At 39.2% G+C, this 15240-nt stretch overlaps 1 protein-coding gene across 3 annotated transcripts in view; it reads right to left on the reverse strand.

The window, feature by feature from the left end:
• Positions 1-11944: 11944 nt before the first annotated feature.
• LOC120428091 (tribbles homolog 2-like) overlaps positions 11945-15240 on the reverse strand; it is a 79125-nt gene continuing 75829 nt past the window's right edge. For all 3 annotated transcript variants that reach the window (XM_039593075.2, XM_039593076.2, XM_052707225.1), the window contains exon 6: positions 11945-13884. In XM_039593075.2, coding sequence (XP_039449009.1) covers positions 13530-13884 — 355 coding nt within the window. In that variant the 3' untranslated portion in view covers positions 11945-13529. The remainder of the gene's footprint in view (positions 13885-15240) is intronic.

A 15240-nucleotide genomic window follows, 5' to 3' on the forward strand; every position in this document is an offset into this window, starting at 1 on the left:
TACAACTCCAATACATCTAACTTACGTGAAATTGTCCGAGGATTCCAAATATGACAAAATTGAGACCAAAAAGTGCCGTCTTCTTGGCCTGCAGGGCAAACACTAACGTTGTAAAATGTTTGTTCTAGAAAAATCGAAAAACTATGAGAAAAACTGCGATTGGCCAAAAAGTTAACACCGTAGGCTTATAGTCCATGTAATTACCTATCTTTTGATCTATGGGAGTATGGGTGTTGGAGGCTGTTGCAAAAAGATATTAAGATTTTAAAAAAATCAATTTTTAACAGTAATTCGCAAAAGCTATGAGAAAAAGTCAAACCAATCCAGGATGTCTATAGCTCATTTTGAAGTGCTTCAAAAGACCTTTTGAATGCAACTAAGAGAGTTGGAATTGATGAAGTTTTACGGAAATGCGAGCAATTTTAAGATTTTTTAGGTTTTTTGGACCTCAAACTTCAAAGCCCGTTTTACCCCACTTCCCTTTGTCGTAGAGGGCTCATATTTGGCATGAGTTCATCTCATGTATAGACAAACAAACGCTGAAAGTTTCATCCAAATCGGAGCACCTCGATACGACCTCTAGAACAAACCGAGCAATATTTACAAATACTGCCTCTTAAACTCTTTGTGGTCGTACAAAGGGTCATTCTACTCAGAAAAATAAGCTTTATCGCTGTAAACAATTGAAGAATTAGGCAGAGCAGTTTAACAAAAAGTCTTTATTCGTCGGAGGTTACAAGAAAAGAGAAAGATTTATCTGACAAACTAGCATGGCTTACTAAGATCTGTTTGTCGGTTGCCTAGAGCACCGTTAGCCGTAACTAGGGGCGTCCACTACACGGTTGCTTATCAACACCCTCGCTCAACCGAAACAAATCTAGCACTTTGCATCAAACCTGATCACATTTCTGCGAATCATGCTTCGCCAACAAGCACGATTTTATCCTATTTACGCAGCGCCTAACTTTAATCTTCAACTTGGTCTTTTCATCGTTTTTCGTCTGCTTTGGCGACTCCATCCTCTCACAGCATTGCTTCGCTCCGTCAGCTGACAGGTTCTCAACGATCGATTCAGCTCCAGCATTCCGAGCCAGCAGTACTTCCGCCACAGCTTGTTACGGTTGCAAGGGACTTACCCACGATTTTGCGCTCCCGTCCGCTAGGCCTCGTGGACACTTCTGCAGAGCAGTTGTCACGTTCTGGTTGCGAAGGGAGCGCGCCGTTGGGTCCCTCCTTGTCTTCGGCTTCCAACATCTCTGCTACGCCGGGCTGTCTACCTGACGAGCCGGCGATCCGCACCTCTTTGCCTTCGTTCTCGGAGTTTCGTGGCGGCTTATCAGCTGGAACATCTTCAGCTTGTTCTTCCGCAGGTTTCCCGCCTCCGTTCTCGCGGGATGGTTTTCCACCGTCTTCAACACCACCACGCCGGAAAACGTCCAACGCGTATAGTTGTCCAGATCGGCGTCCGCTGCCCACCATACGATCTCCCTTTTCAATGGACACTCTTCCACCAGCGAACTTCACGGTCATTCCAACGTCCTCGAGCCGCCGAACCGAGAACAGATTGCTTCGCAGCTCAGGCACGTAGAGCACATCGTTGACTACAGCCTGTAGCGACCTTCCCTTGACCAACATCCAAACTCGTACCGTGCCGATCGATTCCGCCACCAGCGACTGTCCCGATTTGGCCACGGCAATGTGCACCTTCCGAGCCAGCGGCCGCAGTTCCTCGAAAAGTGACTTATCCCGCACCATGTGGCTTGTCGCTCCAGAATCCAGAAACCACTCAACTTTTCGACCCACAGTAGGCGACGACCAATCGATAACGTTGCCCGTAGCAACGCCAAACGCAATCTCGTTTTTGCTGGTCACGTTAGCTCTGCCAGACTTACCAGACCTCCAGCTTCTTTCCGATTCCATCTCGTCCGACCGTCCGTCGGGACAATCCGCTCGTTTGTGGCCATACCCACCACATCCGAAGCACTTTAGCGCTCTTCTCCTCCTGCTGACGAACGACGACTCACCGGGGCAGCTCTCCTCTTCACTTGGAACATCTTGACCGTTCCGCTTGGCCTGTTCGTCCAGCAAGCGCTTTTTGATGTACTCAAGGGTCACGTCCTTCGGCTCGATCGTTTCAACCGCCGTCACCAGCGCGTTGAATGACCTGGGAAGCGCCAGTAGCAGCTGGCAAACCACGTCCTCCTTTTCCATCTTCACGCCGGCCGCTTTAAGCTCCCGCAGCAACTTGTCGAACTGGACAAGGAACGCCGAGACATCCCCGCCTTCAGCCAAGCGGAGTTCCTGGAACCGCTTCTTCAGGAACAACTTGCCCGCAATCCCAACGCGCTCGAACGTGTTACGCAGCGCGTCCCAGGTCTCCTTGGCCGTCCGTGCGTCCTTCACGTGGTCCAGCTGGTTCTCGGCGATGCGGTTGACCAGGAGATTCCTGTAGCTCCGGTCCTTCGCAACCCGTTCCGCTCGACGCGTCCGCTTCTGCAGCTTCTGGTCCTGCGTGTCTGACTGCAGCTCCGCAAAGGCCGCCAGGTCCAGCGGTTCAGCCACGCAATTTAGCAAACCTTTCGCCTCCAGGAGGACTTCCATCCGGAACCTCCAGTTCCCGTAATTCCGTCCAGCAACCAAATTTTCTCCTCCAACATCTTGCGCAAACTTCTTTAAACTTCGGTAACTGGGCCCATAACCTGAAGAATTAGGCAGAGCAGTTTAACAAAAAGTCTTTATTCTTCGGAGGTTACAAGAAAAGAGAAAGATTTATCTGACAAACTAGCATGGCTTACTAAGATCTGTTTGTCGGTTGCCTAGAGCACCGTTAGCCGTAACTAGGGGCGTCCACTACACGGTTGCTTTTCAACAACAATAACATCAGCAATCTAAGCTTCATTTTAGGACCCAATTGTGGAGCACCTAAATTTTAACTGATATTTTCACAAAAAAAGTAAAACGTAACTTCGCTTGAGTTTTATTGATTCCAGTGTGTGAAGTCATTATTTTGTAAATAAATATGTACTACTCACGCAGAAAAATGTTTTGTAGAATCAGCCTGTACGAGGTTTGTTTCAACAAAAATTTTGTTGAATATAATCAACGCCGATTTTGCGTTAAACAAACCTTGATTTTCTCAATTCCACGAAAATATTTTGTTGTTTTGAAAAAGTTGCTTCGACGTTCAGCGTTGATTCAACAAAAATCTTGATTTTCAAATCAACAAAATGTTTTGTTGATTCAAATATGCCTTATTTTTCTGCGTGCTGGAGAGAATCAAAGTTTGTTTACATCCGTAAGAAAAAAGTGGTTCGAAGTTGTGGATTTCAAGGGTCATTGTTTTTTTTAAACTAAATACAAACTGTAAAAATGCTCAGTCGATACATCAATCGAAAGATCACAAAAAAAGCTTTCACATGAAGGTAAAAGCAAATCATTATGTCATTCTATGATTTTCTATTATTTTTTGAACATTGGCCGATCTGTAAACTGTTTCGAATATGTGGGATGACTGTTTTAGTTTCAAGCCAATTTTCCTAAAAACGAAGTTGACTTTATAGCTGTCGGCCACCATTGCTAGTACCAACCACTAGTGTCTTCCTTTTATCTACAAGGACTTCGCCGCCCTGGGCTCCTAAGTGTATCAAAGTATGGCACGGAGCGACGGCGCCGAATACCCATATTTACACAAAGAATTTTAGAGCGCCCGCCGCGGGATTCGAACCGGCGACCTCTGGATTGTGAGTCCAGTGCGCGGTCCAATTGATCCACACGGGCGGGACTACCTAATTTTCCTAAAAGTGCTGCAAAATCTTAACTTAGAAATATGTACCCTCCCTGCAAATGCTTATGGACTGATCTCAGTTGAAAGGTTCTCCAAATCTTTGAATTGCAATTGTAACATTCTGGAGCAGAACTGTTAAATTCTAATAAAACACTAATTGATAATTGAAAAAGTAAAATGGAATTACGACGTCTATAAATCTAGCAAACTTTCCCGCATTTTTTTTAAAGGCAGGCGATTTTTTGTGTTTTGCAAGTTGCAAAAAGAAGTCTTTTTCAATACGAGTCATACATAAATCCGAAAAAATCAAGTTTTGCAGCGAGTTGCACACAACATTTTTTGCAATTCTGAAAAACACCCTTGCATGTAATGTTAAGTAATACGTTCATGTGTTTAATGAATTTTATATTAAAATCATAACAATATTGAAAAGTATTACTTTTCTATATAATTGCTGAAATTTCAATTTTCCTTTTCCAACACCCGTTTCAGTGCTAAAAACTGGAACTTTTCTGCCCTTTTATCGATCAGTATACTTTTCGATTCTGTTATTCTTGCAAGAGAAAAATATGCCATTTCGTCGTTCAAGAACTACTTTAATATTCCTTACTATTTATGTTTAACAAGCTAAACCCGACAAACTTCGTCTTGTCTTTTTTCGTTTCTTCACGTTTTTAGCTTGTTTACTTATATAGCCTCCTGTGATCAAAATTTGGTTTTCGCAACTTTTCCCATACAAACTGCAGATTTTCCGGAATCGGTTCCAGAGTGGCGTAAGAACCTTCTTTGGACTTATATCAACCCAACGCAACAACTAGCACCTCGATCCGACGCACCATATTGAACTGATTCGCGTTCGAACAAAACCGTCAATTTTTTTTATTTATGTTCCCGAGGGGACCACCCGCGAAGAGTATCGGGGCCGGCATTTAAAAAGCGGATTCAGTGGCAGTTTATTAATCAACTTAATGCTAACATGTTAAGGTTAATGTTAACATTCCATAGGTTGTCTTCCAAAGGTGTCATGATAAGGTCTAGTTTGTGACGATACACTTCCTTTCCTTTACTAAGCAATCGAATCCAGAAGGGAAAAGATCACCAGTTGTGTTGGTCCTAGCCGGGATTTGAACCCCGATCTACCGCGTTACCACTACGTGACCGCATAGTAGTTTTAACGTTTTTGTAAATCGCATTTTCCTATTATTATTTTTTCTATTTGAATGAAACAATGCCCATTGCCTATTTCAAAAGAAGCAATTTCATTTTATTAGTTTTTTGATACAAGGCTTTATAAAATTTTGCCGTCTGGTCAGGCCATACTAAATGTATAGGTGAATGTTCGAAAATCTGTATGTTGAGAAGGGATTTTCTGATAGATTTGGTGTCTTCGGCAAAGTTCAACATTTTCCGAAAAAATAAGCACATGGAAAAAAATCCCAATTTGTCTTTTTATCGCTAAACGTTTTGGGAGTTCATGAAATACGTATTTGTTTGATTCTCGATATTTCTCATATTTTTTTCTTATTTTTTAGAGGACTAAAAAGGCATCTCATGCACCAGAATGTGTTGTTTTCTAGAAAAAAAATAAAATTTTGTCGAACTACATTTCTAGCGTTTCTTTTTTGAATAGGTCCTATAAACATATGAAAGACATTAGTGTATAGGACCTTTTCAAAAAATAACTCTAGATTTCAAATTATATTTGCAGTCGAAAATTACTTCACAAATTTATGGATAAATTGTACCGTTTTCAAGTTATGGTCACCAGTTTTAGTTTTGTTTTCCTGTTTTTTTCGCAAATAAAAAATTCTTTTTAAGGAAAACTACTGCAAAACATATTTTCGAAAAGCTGAGCAAATTGTCTACAATTTTCATTTTTGAATTTTGATCAGACTGCTAGTTACTGAGATACAGTTTAAATTGTGTGAAAAAATAGTTTTTTTTTGCATTTCCGTCGTGAAGCTACACTCAAAAAACTGTTCACCACAGTGCTGCATGAAAAGGTATGTGGTTTTTTTCCAAACCTATTCCCATGCGGTTGTGACATGAAATTCATGCATACCAAAAACCAGCTGACACACACATAGAAAGCAAGTTTGCATGGTTCACTGATGGATTTCACCGGATTTTCATTCAGCTTTTAGGACATTGTCCTGTGCTTTTTATTGGAAATTAACGTGATATTCAACCGCAGCAGAATGTAGTCGCTGGATTTTCATGCGTTGTTGCTTCGAGGGTCTTGTGGTTTATTATTTGTACTTATTCTTTTTTTCGTCTTTTTATGGAAGAAAAAAGGGGTTGTCTTTTAACTTTTTTTATTCACCAAATTTTATGTATCACTTTTACACAACATTTCATTTTCACTTCACACTAAATTCACAACATACACGTTTGCCGGTGTAAAAGGCATTTTCTACGAACAATCTCACACTCACACGCCTGGTTCTCGTTTGCGGAACGCGGGTAAGTCTCTCTGGTCACTTTAGCGATCCTCCTTCTGCCGGACGCGACCAGTGCCTACCTTCTTCCTGGCTTGTTTGACTCTCTTGTCCTGGACCGGCTTCATGCTACGCTTGGCCATGTTGTGGTGATTTGTACCGACGTTGTTGCACTGGAACTTCGGTTTTCCTGGCCTAGATAAAAGCAAATGAAAAAGTTAGGCAAAATACGACGAAATAATGGGGAAAATGCTTACTATTGCATTAATAAATCTCACTTCGAAAAACAGCGCTGAAATGTTCCGGCGCAAACAGAAAGAAAACAAGAACAATGTGACTTTGATGAGAATCAGCAGCTAACTGACCGTCCTCAGTCTTTCAGGCCCATCTCAAAATTTGCAGACAGGAATTTCACGCAACCTCAAAAAGCTTTGTTCATCACCATCATTTTTCACTTCAATTTTGCATGAAAAGGCTATCACTCAAAATAAACCACACGTTGATGCTACTTGAAAAATCACGTAACCACGATTTTCCCCTCACTAGGTCTGTTTTACGTGACACACGTAAAAATAATGTGAAAGTGTACTGGCAAAAAAATGTTTTCACGTTGAAGTTACGTGAAAAACCATATAGTATTTTTCCACTAGGTTTTTCCATGTAGCTTTTATGTATTTTGAAATGTAACTTCAACGTGACTCGAGTGCGCCATTCGGCCAAATATCTACGTGATTATTTTAGTGTGAAAATTGAGTGCGTCCAGTTAAGACGTGCTGTCGAACTTGTGCCCGTAAAATTTGATTGCAATTGAACGGTAAGTTGAATTAAGCTAGAATTATTTTATTAATAATTTATAATATTTTTCTTGCAGAAGCCGATCCTTGTGAGCAGCATCTTTTTCTCCGGTGGTCACTGGAATGTAAGCCCCGTTTTTTTTACATTTGTGGCCGGTGCTACTATGGTGTTTGACGCCACCGAAAAAATCACGGACATGGTCAGTTCATGTACGCGGTCGTGTTCGGGTTGATCCTTTTCGTAGCGTACCGCAAGCCCAAACCAAACGACCATCTACGATTTCGAAACGGGTTCCCGTGCGACCATGATGGCCAGTAGAATCAGCTAGCTTCGATCGAACATCCTCCTGCTCGACCACATTAGCGACGTGGCCAAACGCAACGCAGCCGAACTGGAGCACCACTCAAACGTGGTTCCCTGGACATGTATTTATCGGTGGTGATTTTGCACCTGGCCAAGGGACTCAACTACGAAATCACGGTTAAGCACATTGCGCATTGTTGATCGCTTGTGCACAACGATAGGAGCGTCGACATGGCGGAAGGTCACCCTTGACTGAATTAGTGGCAAACGGTGAAATCACCCCGAAGAAATTTATAAGTTAATAAAGGAAATGATTTTTAGCAATTACTCTTTATTTCTTCTAATTTGCATTCGAAAAAAAATTAAATACTACAACCATAAAAATCATATAATGTACAGCAAGCACGTAGAATTCATCAATCGATTCATATAGCTTCTACGTGTGAAACACGTAGAAGCAACGTGAAATGATCTGGCCAAGCATATTCCGTTTCTACTAGAGCCACCTCGTAGAAGTTACGTGAAAAGTTTAGTGGAAAAATACCACATAGCTTTTCACGTAACTTCAACGTGAATATTTTTTTGAGTGATAGTGACTTTTTTCCATAGCAGTTTCCATGTGGATATGACAAGAATTTCATGCGAACCAAAACACAGATGACTGCATGCCACGCCTCCAATTTTTCAGGCATGAATTTCACGCAACTTTAGTTGTGTGGGTGAAGGTTGCGTGCAAATCAGGTAGGGTTGACATGAATGCACTGCGACAGTGGCATGATTCATGTAAAACGTTGTTCTGGATTGAAAATTATCTGCCACCGGAGTTTTCATGCAACCCTGTGGTGAAAGATTTTTTGAGGGTACTGACTTTTCCTATAATTCCCGAACGATGAAACGGCCTACTTTTCCCTACCAAAATTAACAGAATCGAACATTTCAAAACAAATGCTGAAAAGTTCTACTTTTCAGCACTGAAATGGATGCTGAAAAGTTGAACTTTTGAGCACTTGTATCAAAAAGTAATACTTTTCAACATTGTTTTGATTTAAACGGTTCATTGACTAAATAATGGACGTTGACTTACAATTCCATTCAAAGGGTGTTTCTCGGAATTGAAAAAATCGGTAAACCTCGTTGAATAAATGTACAACTCGTGCTGAAAAAATCTGGAGATCGAGGCAAGCCGTGCGCGCGTCGTGACGTTTAAAATTTTTGCTCCGCGTTTTTCGTTTTCTTATGAGTTTTAAACATTTGAAAATTATAGTTTAAAATGGAATTTAAGTTTAAAATTTATGATTGTATGGAAAGTGGTGTGTTAACTTTTCGCGATTTTTGTTCCGGTAAATCTCTTCCGGTTGATAACTTCCGGCGGATCTCTGTCCCGGTGGATAGATGCAGAAGGAGCTGGAGTTGGAAGCGGAAGAAGCATTCGGGGAAGTGAAGTTTGTTCATAGTTGTTCCAGAGGTGAAAACTTTTTCTGGAAGATTCGGTCCAAAGCAAGAACGGGAGGAATCAGGTTTGGAAAAGAAAAAGAAAAGAGGGAAAATGTTGAGGTGGAATCTTCCTTCAGAAGGAAGTGAAACGGCTGGAAACAGGAGTGGGATGAGAAAGGTTCAAAAGGAAGAAATTTAGAGTATATAATTTGAAAGTGGTTGTGATAATTTTGTGAAGATTTTGTTGGCGATATTTTGAAAGTGAAAATAGTGTTGTCACACGAAGCTTTACCGAGCACGCGTTTGTGGTAAGGGGCCACCTCTGCTGCGTCTGGGTGATTTGTCCGGTGCTAATAACCAAAAAAGTTGCTTCCCTTTTCGTTGAAAAGGGAAAATTGTGATGATAGTAGCAATTTTGTGAAAAATGGATTGACGGGAACATGAAGGAACAGAGGGTCGCAGAGGAACAAGCAATTGTAATTGTAATTGTAATTTTATTGAAACAATATCCTGTTAGTTTACACTGTATATCAGGGCAAGGAGGTAATCTGGATCTGAATTAAACAAGCGAGAGAAAACTTGCAGAGCTGACGTTCGATGCCTACTACGACCATTTGGGTGAGTTCGTTCTATGTTGAACATTTTAGTGGGGAGGGGGAGAACATAAGTGCGTGAGCTGATAGATCTGAGTGAGTTTTTCAAATTGAACTAATTTCAATATATTTTACAAAACCCAAAATAACCATGATATATTCCATCTATAATATTCTACTTGTGGAAGATTTTCATGTCGTTTCATTTTCATGTCAGAACTTCATAAGAAATGATGGGACTCTATACTGACGTAGCATTTTACCCATCCATTTCTTAATTTTTTTTTAATTCTGATCTTTACCATAAATTTATTTTAAAAATCAAATGAAAAACTGGTTTTTTAGTATAACAATTCCGTAATATTCCTCTAATTGGTCGCAGTGGCAATAAGGCTCAACAAAAAAAAAAGTATAACATAGTTCTGATAAAATTGCTTTATTCCTTACTATCTAAAAAATATTGTTATAACATATTATTACATGGTAAACATGTTTTGTAACAGTAAATGCGTTGCAGTATTAGTTACAACAAGTAAAAAGTGTTTATTCTAACTTCTGTCTAAAATGCTACGTCGGTTTGAATGGTGTCTTAGTTTCATTACATGAATATATAATCTTAATTCTTGTTTACAGATTTTGGACCATCCGGCGGTTACATTTAACATTGTATTGTATGGAGTTTCAATGAATTCCAGGCTCACTATTGGATCCATCTGGAAGATTTTCAACAATTATATACAGTTGTAATAGATGTAATGTCTCGATTTTGGCCTCAATATTTCGTTTGCTCGATTGTTTTAATATGTTTAAATTATTATTATTAAATTATAATTTTATTGTTTTTTTTTTTAAAGCATTTAAAATGACCAGCAGTTTTTTTTGTTTTGTGTGGTTTTTATTTAAAATTAAAGGATTTTAAATTTCATGCTGTCAAAACTGAGACATTATATCTACAAAATAAAAATAATCCTTTACAAATGTTTTGAAGTTTTTATTAATTAAAAACTGGTCAAGATTTTGGCTTGATTGATACATTTCTCTGGTTAGTTTGCAATGCGTCGTAACAGCCATCGCGACCTCCGACACTTATTTGTTTCGTTTTCCGGAACAAATCAAATTTGTATTGTTTTTTTTTTTGAATAAAGCATTTAAAGGAAAAGCAGATGAATAATTCAAAGCATTTTGCAACACATTTTGGATAATTCGTAAATTGATCGACAACCGATCGTAAGACGGCTTCGTTTAAATCTTGCGTTTAGGACCTTTTGAAAACTAACCCGAGATTTGTCAAATTGTTGAAAACTCAAAAATTACAGTTTTGGATCAATCTGGTGGTTTCATTTAGTAGTTTTTTTCAAAAATATATTTTGTTACAGGTATAAATATTTAACTTTAAATTTCAGGATCCCTGGGGAGACTACATTCATTAAATTCATAGTTTAATTTCCAGAATTGTCTCGATATTGGCACCAATATAAAATTTAATAATAAACTAGTACAGTTTACTACACTAGTTCAGTATAGATTATTTGAAAAAAAAAATATATATTTTATGGCATTCTAAATAGTCAATACTTAGTAAATTGCTATGTTAGATTTTATCAATATTTATAAATCATATTATTGCTGCCAAAATTGGGACAATTTTCTATCAGTAAGAACAAATTTTGACACTTGTTTTGAAGTTTTTCTTCTACAGCACCTACATTTTTCTTTAATTCGGTTTTAGCTTTAGCTGTTGCTTATTATTTGATAATAGCTGCTTAATAAATTTTGGTAATTGAAGCTTCTAAACAACTTGTATTATCTTAAAAGTTTTATTTCTTTGATCTTTCATTATTTTCCATTTCATCTTAATTTATTATATATTTTATATGTGTTATATTAATTGTATTTATTATATTATTTAATTTTATTAAATAAATCATATTTATTATATCTATTATATTTATTATATTAACCTTATATGTTTCAAACGCCTAACAACCCCCCAAAAAAAATTCTAACCCCTCTCAAAAAATAACATCCCAGGGCCTTCATATATTTTATGGACTGGATGAGGGAGTCGTGGATCGCCTGGTCCAAATCACATGAATGTCATTGTCTATTTAATCATATCATAACAAATGGTTAGAAAGAGAATGATAAACTTTTAAGGTCCATAAGATATAAGTCGGTTACTAACCAAACCGTCTCAGTTGAAACATACTGTGGTCATGGCCAAGTCCTGCCAAGACGGGGGTACAAATACATACATACATACATACAACCCGTGCTGAGAAAATCTTCGATTTGCAACTTGTTGCATAAACTACTTTTTTTGTAATCTATTAATGCTACATTTTTCAACTTGGAATTTCTCGATTTTGTTTCCAAATTAAAAAAAAAACTGAAATTTTCTGCGCATTTCACTTTAAAAAAAAGTAATAAAAAAACCAACGCTTTAAAAATGTCAAAATAAGGATTTTAATCACTTTTGAAGGGTTACTGTCTTCTTTGTTACTCAATTAGGAGTTTGTCATTTCCATTTGTGGGGATATATTTTTTTTTAGTTAGGCAAGTTTTATTTCGGATACCAAATGAAAACACTAACAATGTTCGGTTAACGATTTAGGTTTATTGACTCCGCTCTTACATTCTCACATTCACAATTATCTATTGCATTAAATTAATTTGTGTGTGTTGTTTTTTTTATCCGTTCACTAACTATCTATTAAACCACTTTCACGCATTTACACTCACCCGCTGCTGTTTCGCGTTCATTCCATTTATGTTCGCACCTGTCTCACGCGGCAATCGAAATAAAAAGTTACTCTATCTATTTAATTTTTCTGTTAAAATCTACCTACTTCACACGGTTGGGTTGCGCGTGTGTTTGTTTTTTTTACCTAACGATTAATAGGAAGAATTCAGGATTTAAAACGGAAGATTTTTTGTGTCTCTATATATTGGTTCCTTCTCTCTCTTGTTTACTTAATCTGTGTTTTTTTTTTTTATACTCGCAAATAGAAATAATCTGGAAAATAGAAACTTTTTAAAAAATAATTCTCTTTATAAAAATCACAACTCAATTCAAAAGAAGCAAGCTCGAGTGCGGCGCATGAAGCGCCAAAACCGAGCGGAGATCGCACACATGTCCTTCTTTTTTTCTGTTATAATTTTGGCGGTATTTACACGAAAGTTTTTGTTTTAATAGTTTAACGCAGTTTTATTAATTGTAGTTCGAAAGAGGGGGGCGTTAAAAGTTTAGACAGAAAAGAATAACAAATTAATTCAGAACGTATCACAAATCGCTTTGTCTTCCTCGATTTCTTTTTCATTTTGTTTTTAATTTTTGCATGGATTTGAACGTTTAAAACTGAAAAGTACAGCGCGTTTTTTTTTTCTCGATAATTTTCTCTCTAACTTCTTAACAAAGTACCTTATATTAAACTTAAAAAACATGGTAGTTTCAGTCTGTTCTGTTATTCTCATAACAAGTTGGTTGTTGCTTGCGCTTAAATAAGTTAATAATTTAGTGAAATTTGCAAAGGCGTGGGGGGCGGGCAAAAGAAAGTGAAATAGTGCGCATTTTAAGAGGATTGCACAAAGAAAGGTTTTTAATGAATTCGGAGCTGGCTCTATTTCGATCTTGTGTGAAAACGGTTATCACAGCGAAAATAACAGAAACGTTTGTATTTTCAAAGCAAGGGAAAGAAAATCAAAACAAAAAATACACGAATGCTTCGCGAATTGTTTTTAAGACACGATGGTAAAAAAAAATCGGGGAAAAAGTAAGAATCAATCGAAACCAGCTGAGATCACGCGCGCAGCACACAATTCTTCGCAGTGGAGTGCCGTTTTGATTCAGAACGAAACGAGTGAAGAACAACCTGCGCGAGGATTTCTTGCTTTTCCTGCTCGATTGCTAAAAAAATAATAAATAAAAATTTCATTACTCCTAGTGGACCGATCTTACAGACTACTTCACGGCGACGCCTACAAAAAAAAAGCCCAAAAAAAACGGTGTCTGTGTGTGTGCAATTAATGGGAAACGTAATTCGAAAACGATTCCGCTCCTTCCGACAACAAGTGCAACAAAACGCGACATGTCGCTCGATTTTCTTGGCTGATTTACGAATAAATCGAATCGAAACGACCTTTTTCCCAGAAAAAAAAAGAAAGATCCTCCCCCAGCATCCCTTAAACCAGCTCGCCATCCTCGTAACGCAGCTCCCGCTTCCGCAGATCGCCGTCACTGTCGGCCGTCGGATCGAACCACTCCGGCACGCACTGATCGTCGGCATTGGCGGACCCCGATCCGGACCCGGACGTCCCACTGGACCGGCTCACGTACTGGGGCTGCTCGCGGGTGTCGTCGTGCTGCAGCCACGGATGGAACAGAACGTCCTCCGAGGCTATCCGCTCCTCGGGTTCGCGCCGCAACAGCGCCCGGATCATGCAGCGTGCCTTCGAGGAGAGGCAGTCCGGCACGGTGAACTGGCCGCGGCTAATCTTGGCGAACAGGGACGCGTGCTCCGAGTCGTTGAAGGGGTATCTGGAAGAGGAAGAGAGAGGAAATATTAGTATTGCGTGTTGCAAGGTTTCACAGGAGGACGGAGATAATTTCTGTGGCCACGGGGCGTTTGGCTGGCGATGCGAGCTTTGACGGGTTTTGTGACAGCTGGACGGCTGCTGACTTGGAGAACGATTTGCGGTAATTTGCCTACCGAATTATGCAAAACTGTGAGCTCAAAATTTTTAACACTAAAGGTAATTTATACTTTGGCATTTTGTTTGAGTTCTAACCATGGTAGCTCTCAAATATTCTTCATTACTGTATAAACCGTTGTGCTCAAACTCAATCCATTTCAAAGAATTATCTTTGCGGTTAACCTTCTACAGTAGGCCTGGCCATTGGAAAAAAAGTTTTTATGAAGGTTTAAAATGAGCTGGCATCAATGGCTACTGTAAGACCATAGCCTCACGTGGCCTCACAATACCGGTCTGGTGATTGCCCACAACAAATCATCTGATATCGCCTTAATTTTGAAATTTTATCGATTTTAATTTCGACCATGATTGAAAGAAAATCTCGTGCTTGCCATTTCATTAGGTCACATAACTTTTTTAAGCAAGAGTGTGTCCCTTTCATTGTCTGTCTGTCATTTGAGTTTACATTGTTTACAAAAGTTATGTGCCCTTTTGAAATGTTAGGCTCCATCTGTTCTAGCATAGATTATTAATCAAGTAGATGTCCCACTTGGAAGTTGCTCCATATACTCAGTTGGCGACACCCCTTCAGCGCTCTGCGCGCCACCACAGTCAAGTTACAGGTACTAAATTGCTAAACAAAATCGTAGTACTCTATGGCTTTTCAAAAGATTGTTGACAACTGTCACTCTTTCTGTGAAAAAAAAAATCGTGATGGTAGCTGCGAGCGAGATTCACCGGACGCAAAATGTCCTCGAGAGGCGTAAATATGGTCAACACCATGGTGCCAATGACCGGTTTGACCACCGGAAAAGAAACCAGAGTTGTTCAGCAAGCCAACTACCCGCACTAATTCGGTCAAGCAACTTGATTTGACGACCATTTGTCGGATGATGAATTGGACAAGAAGTAACCGGCGTCCAACGTTTCGCCGATCACAGGGATTCATAGCGTTGAAGAGTTGATACGCGAAGGACCGGAAACTGAAGGCGAAAATAACGATGAATTGAAACCACCGATTCCCTGGACGATAAGGCTGCTATCCACGGTTCTCACCTCCTCTGTCGTGGGCTCAACAACCTAACCCATCCTCGTTCTTGGCGGAGAACTATTCTATCCTCGATCCTATCCCAGTTCTCCACCAAGTTGTTCTGAAATCGTTAACAAATGTGTACTTCAATAATAATAATAAAGCGTGTTT

This window comes from Culex pipiens, chromosome 2, assembly GCF_016801865.2.
Source record: "Culex pipiens pallens isolate TS chromosome 2, TS_CPP_V2, whole genome shotgun sequence".
Classification (NCBI taxonomy): domain Eukaryota; kingdom Metazoa; phylum Arthropoda; class Insecta; order Diptera; family Culicidae; genus Culex; species Culex pipiens.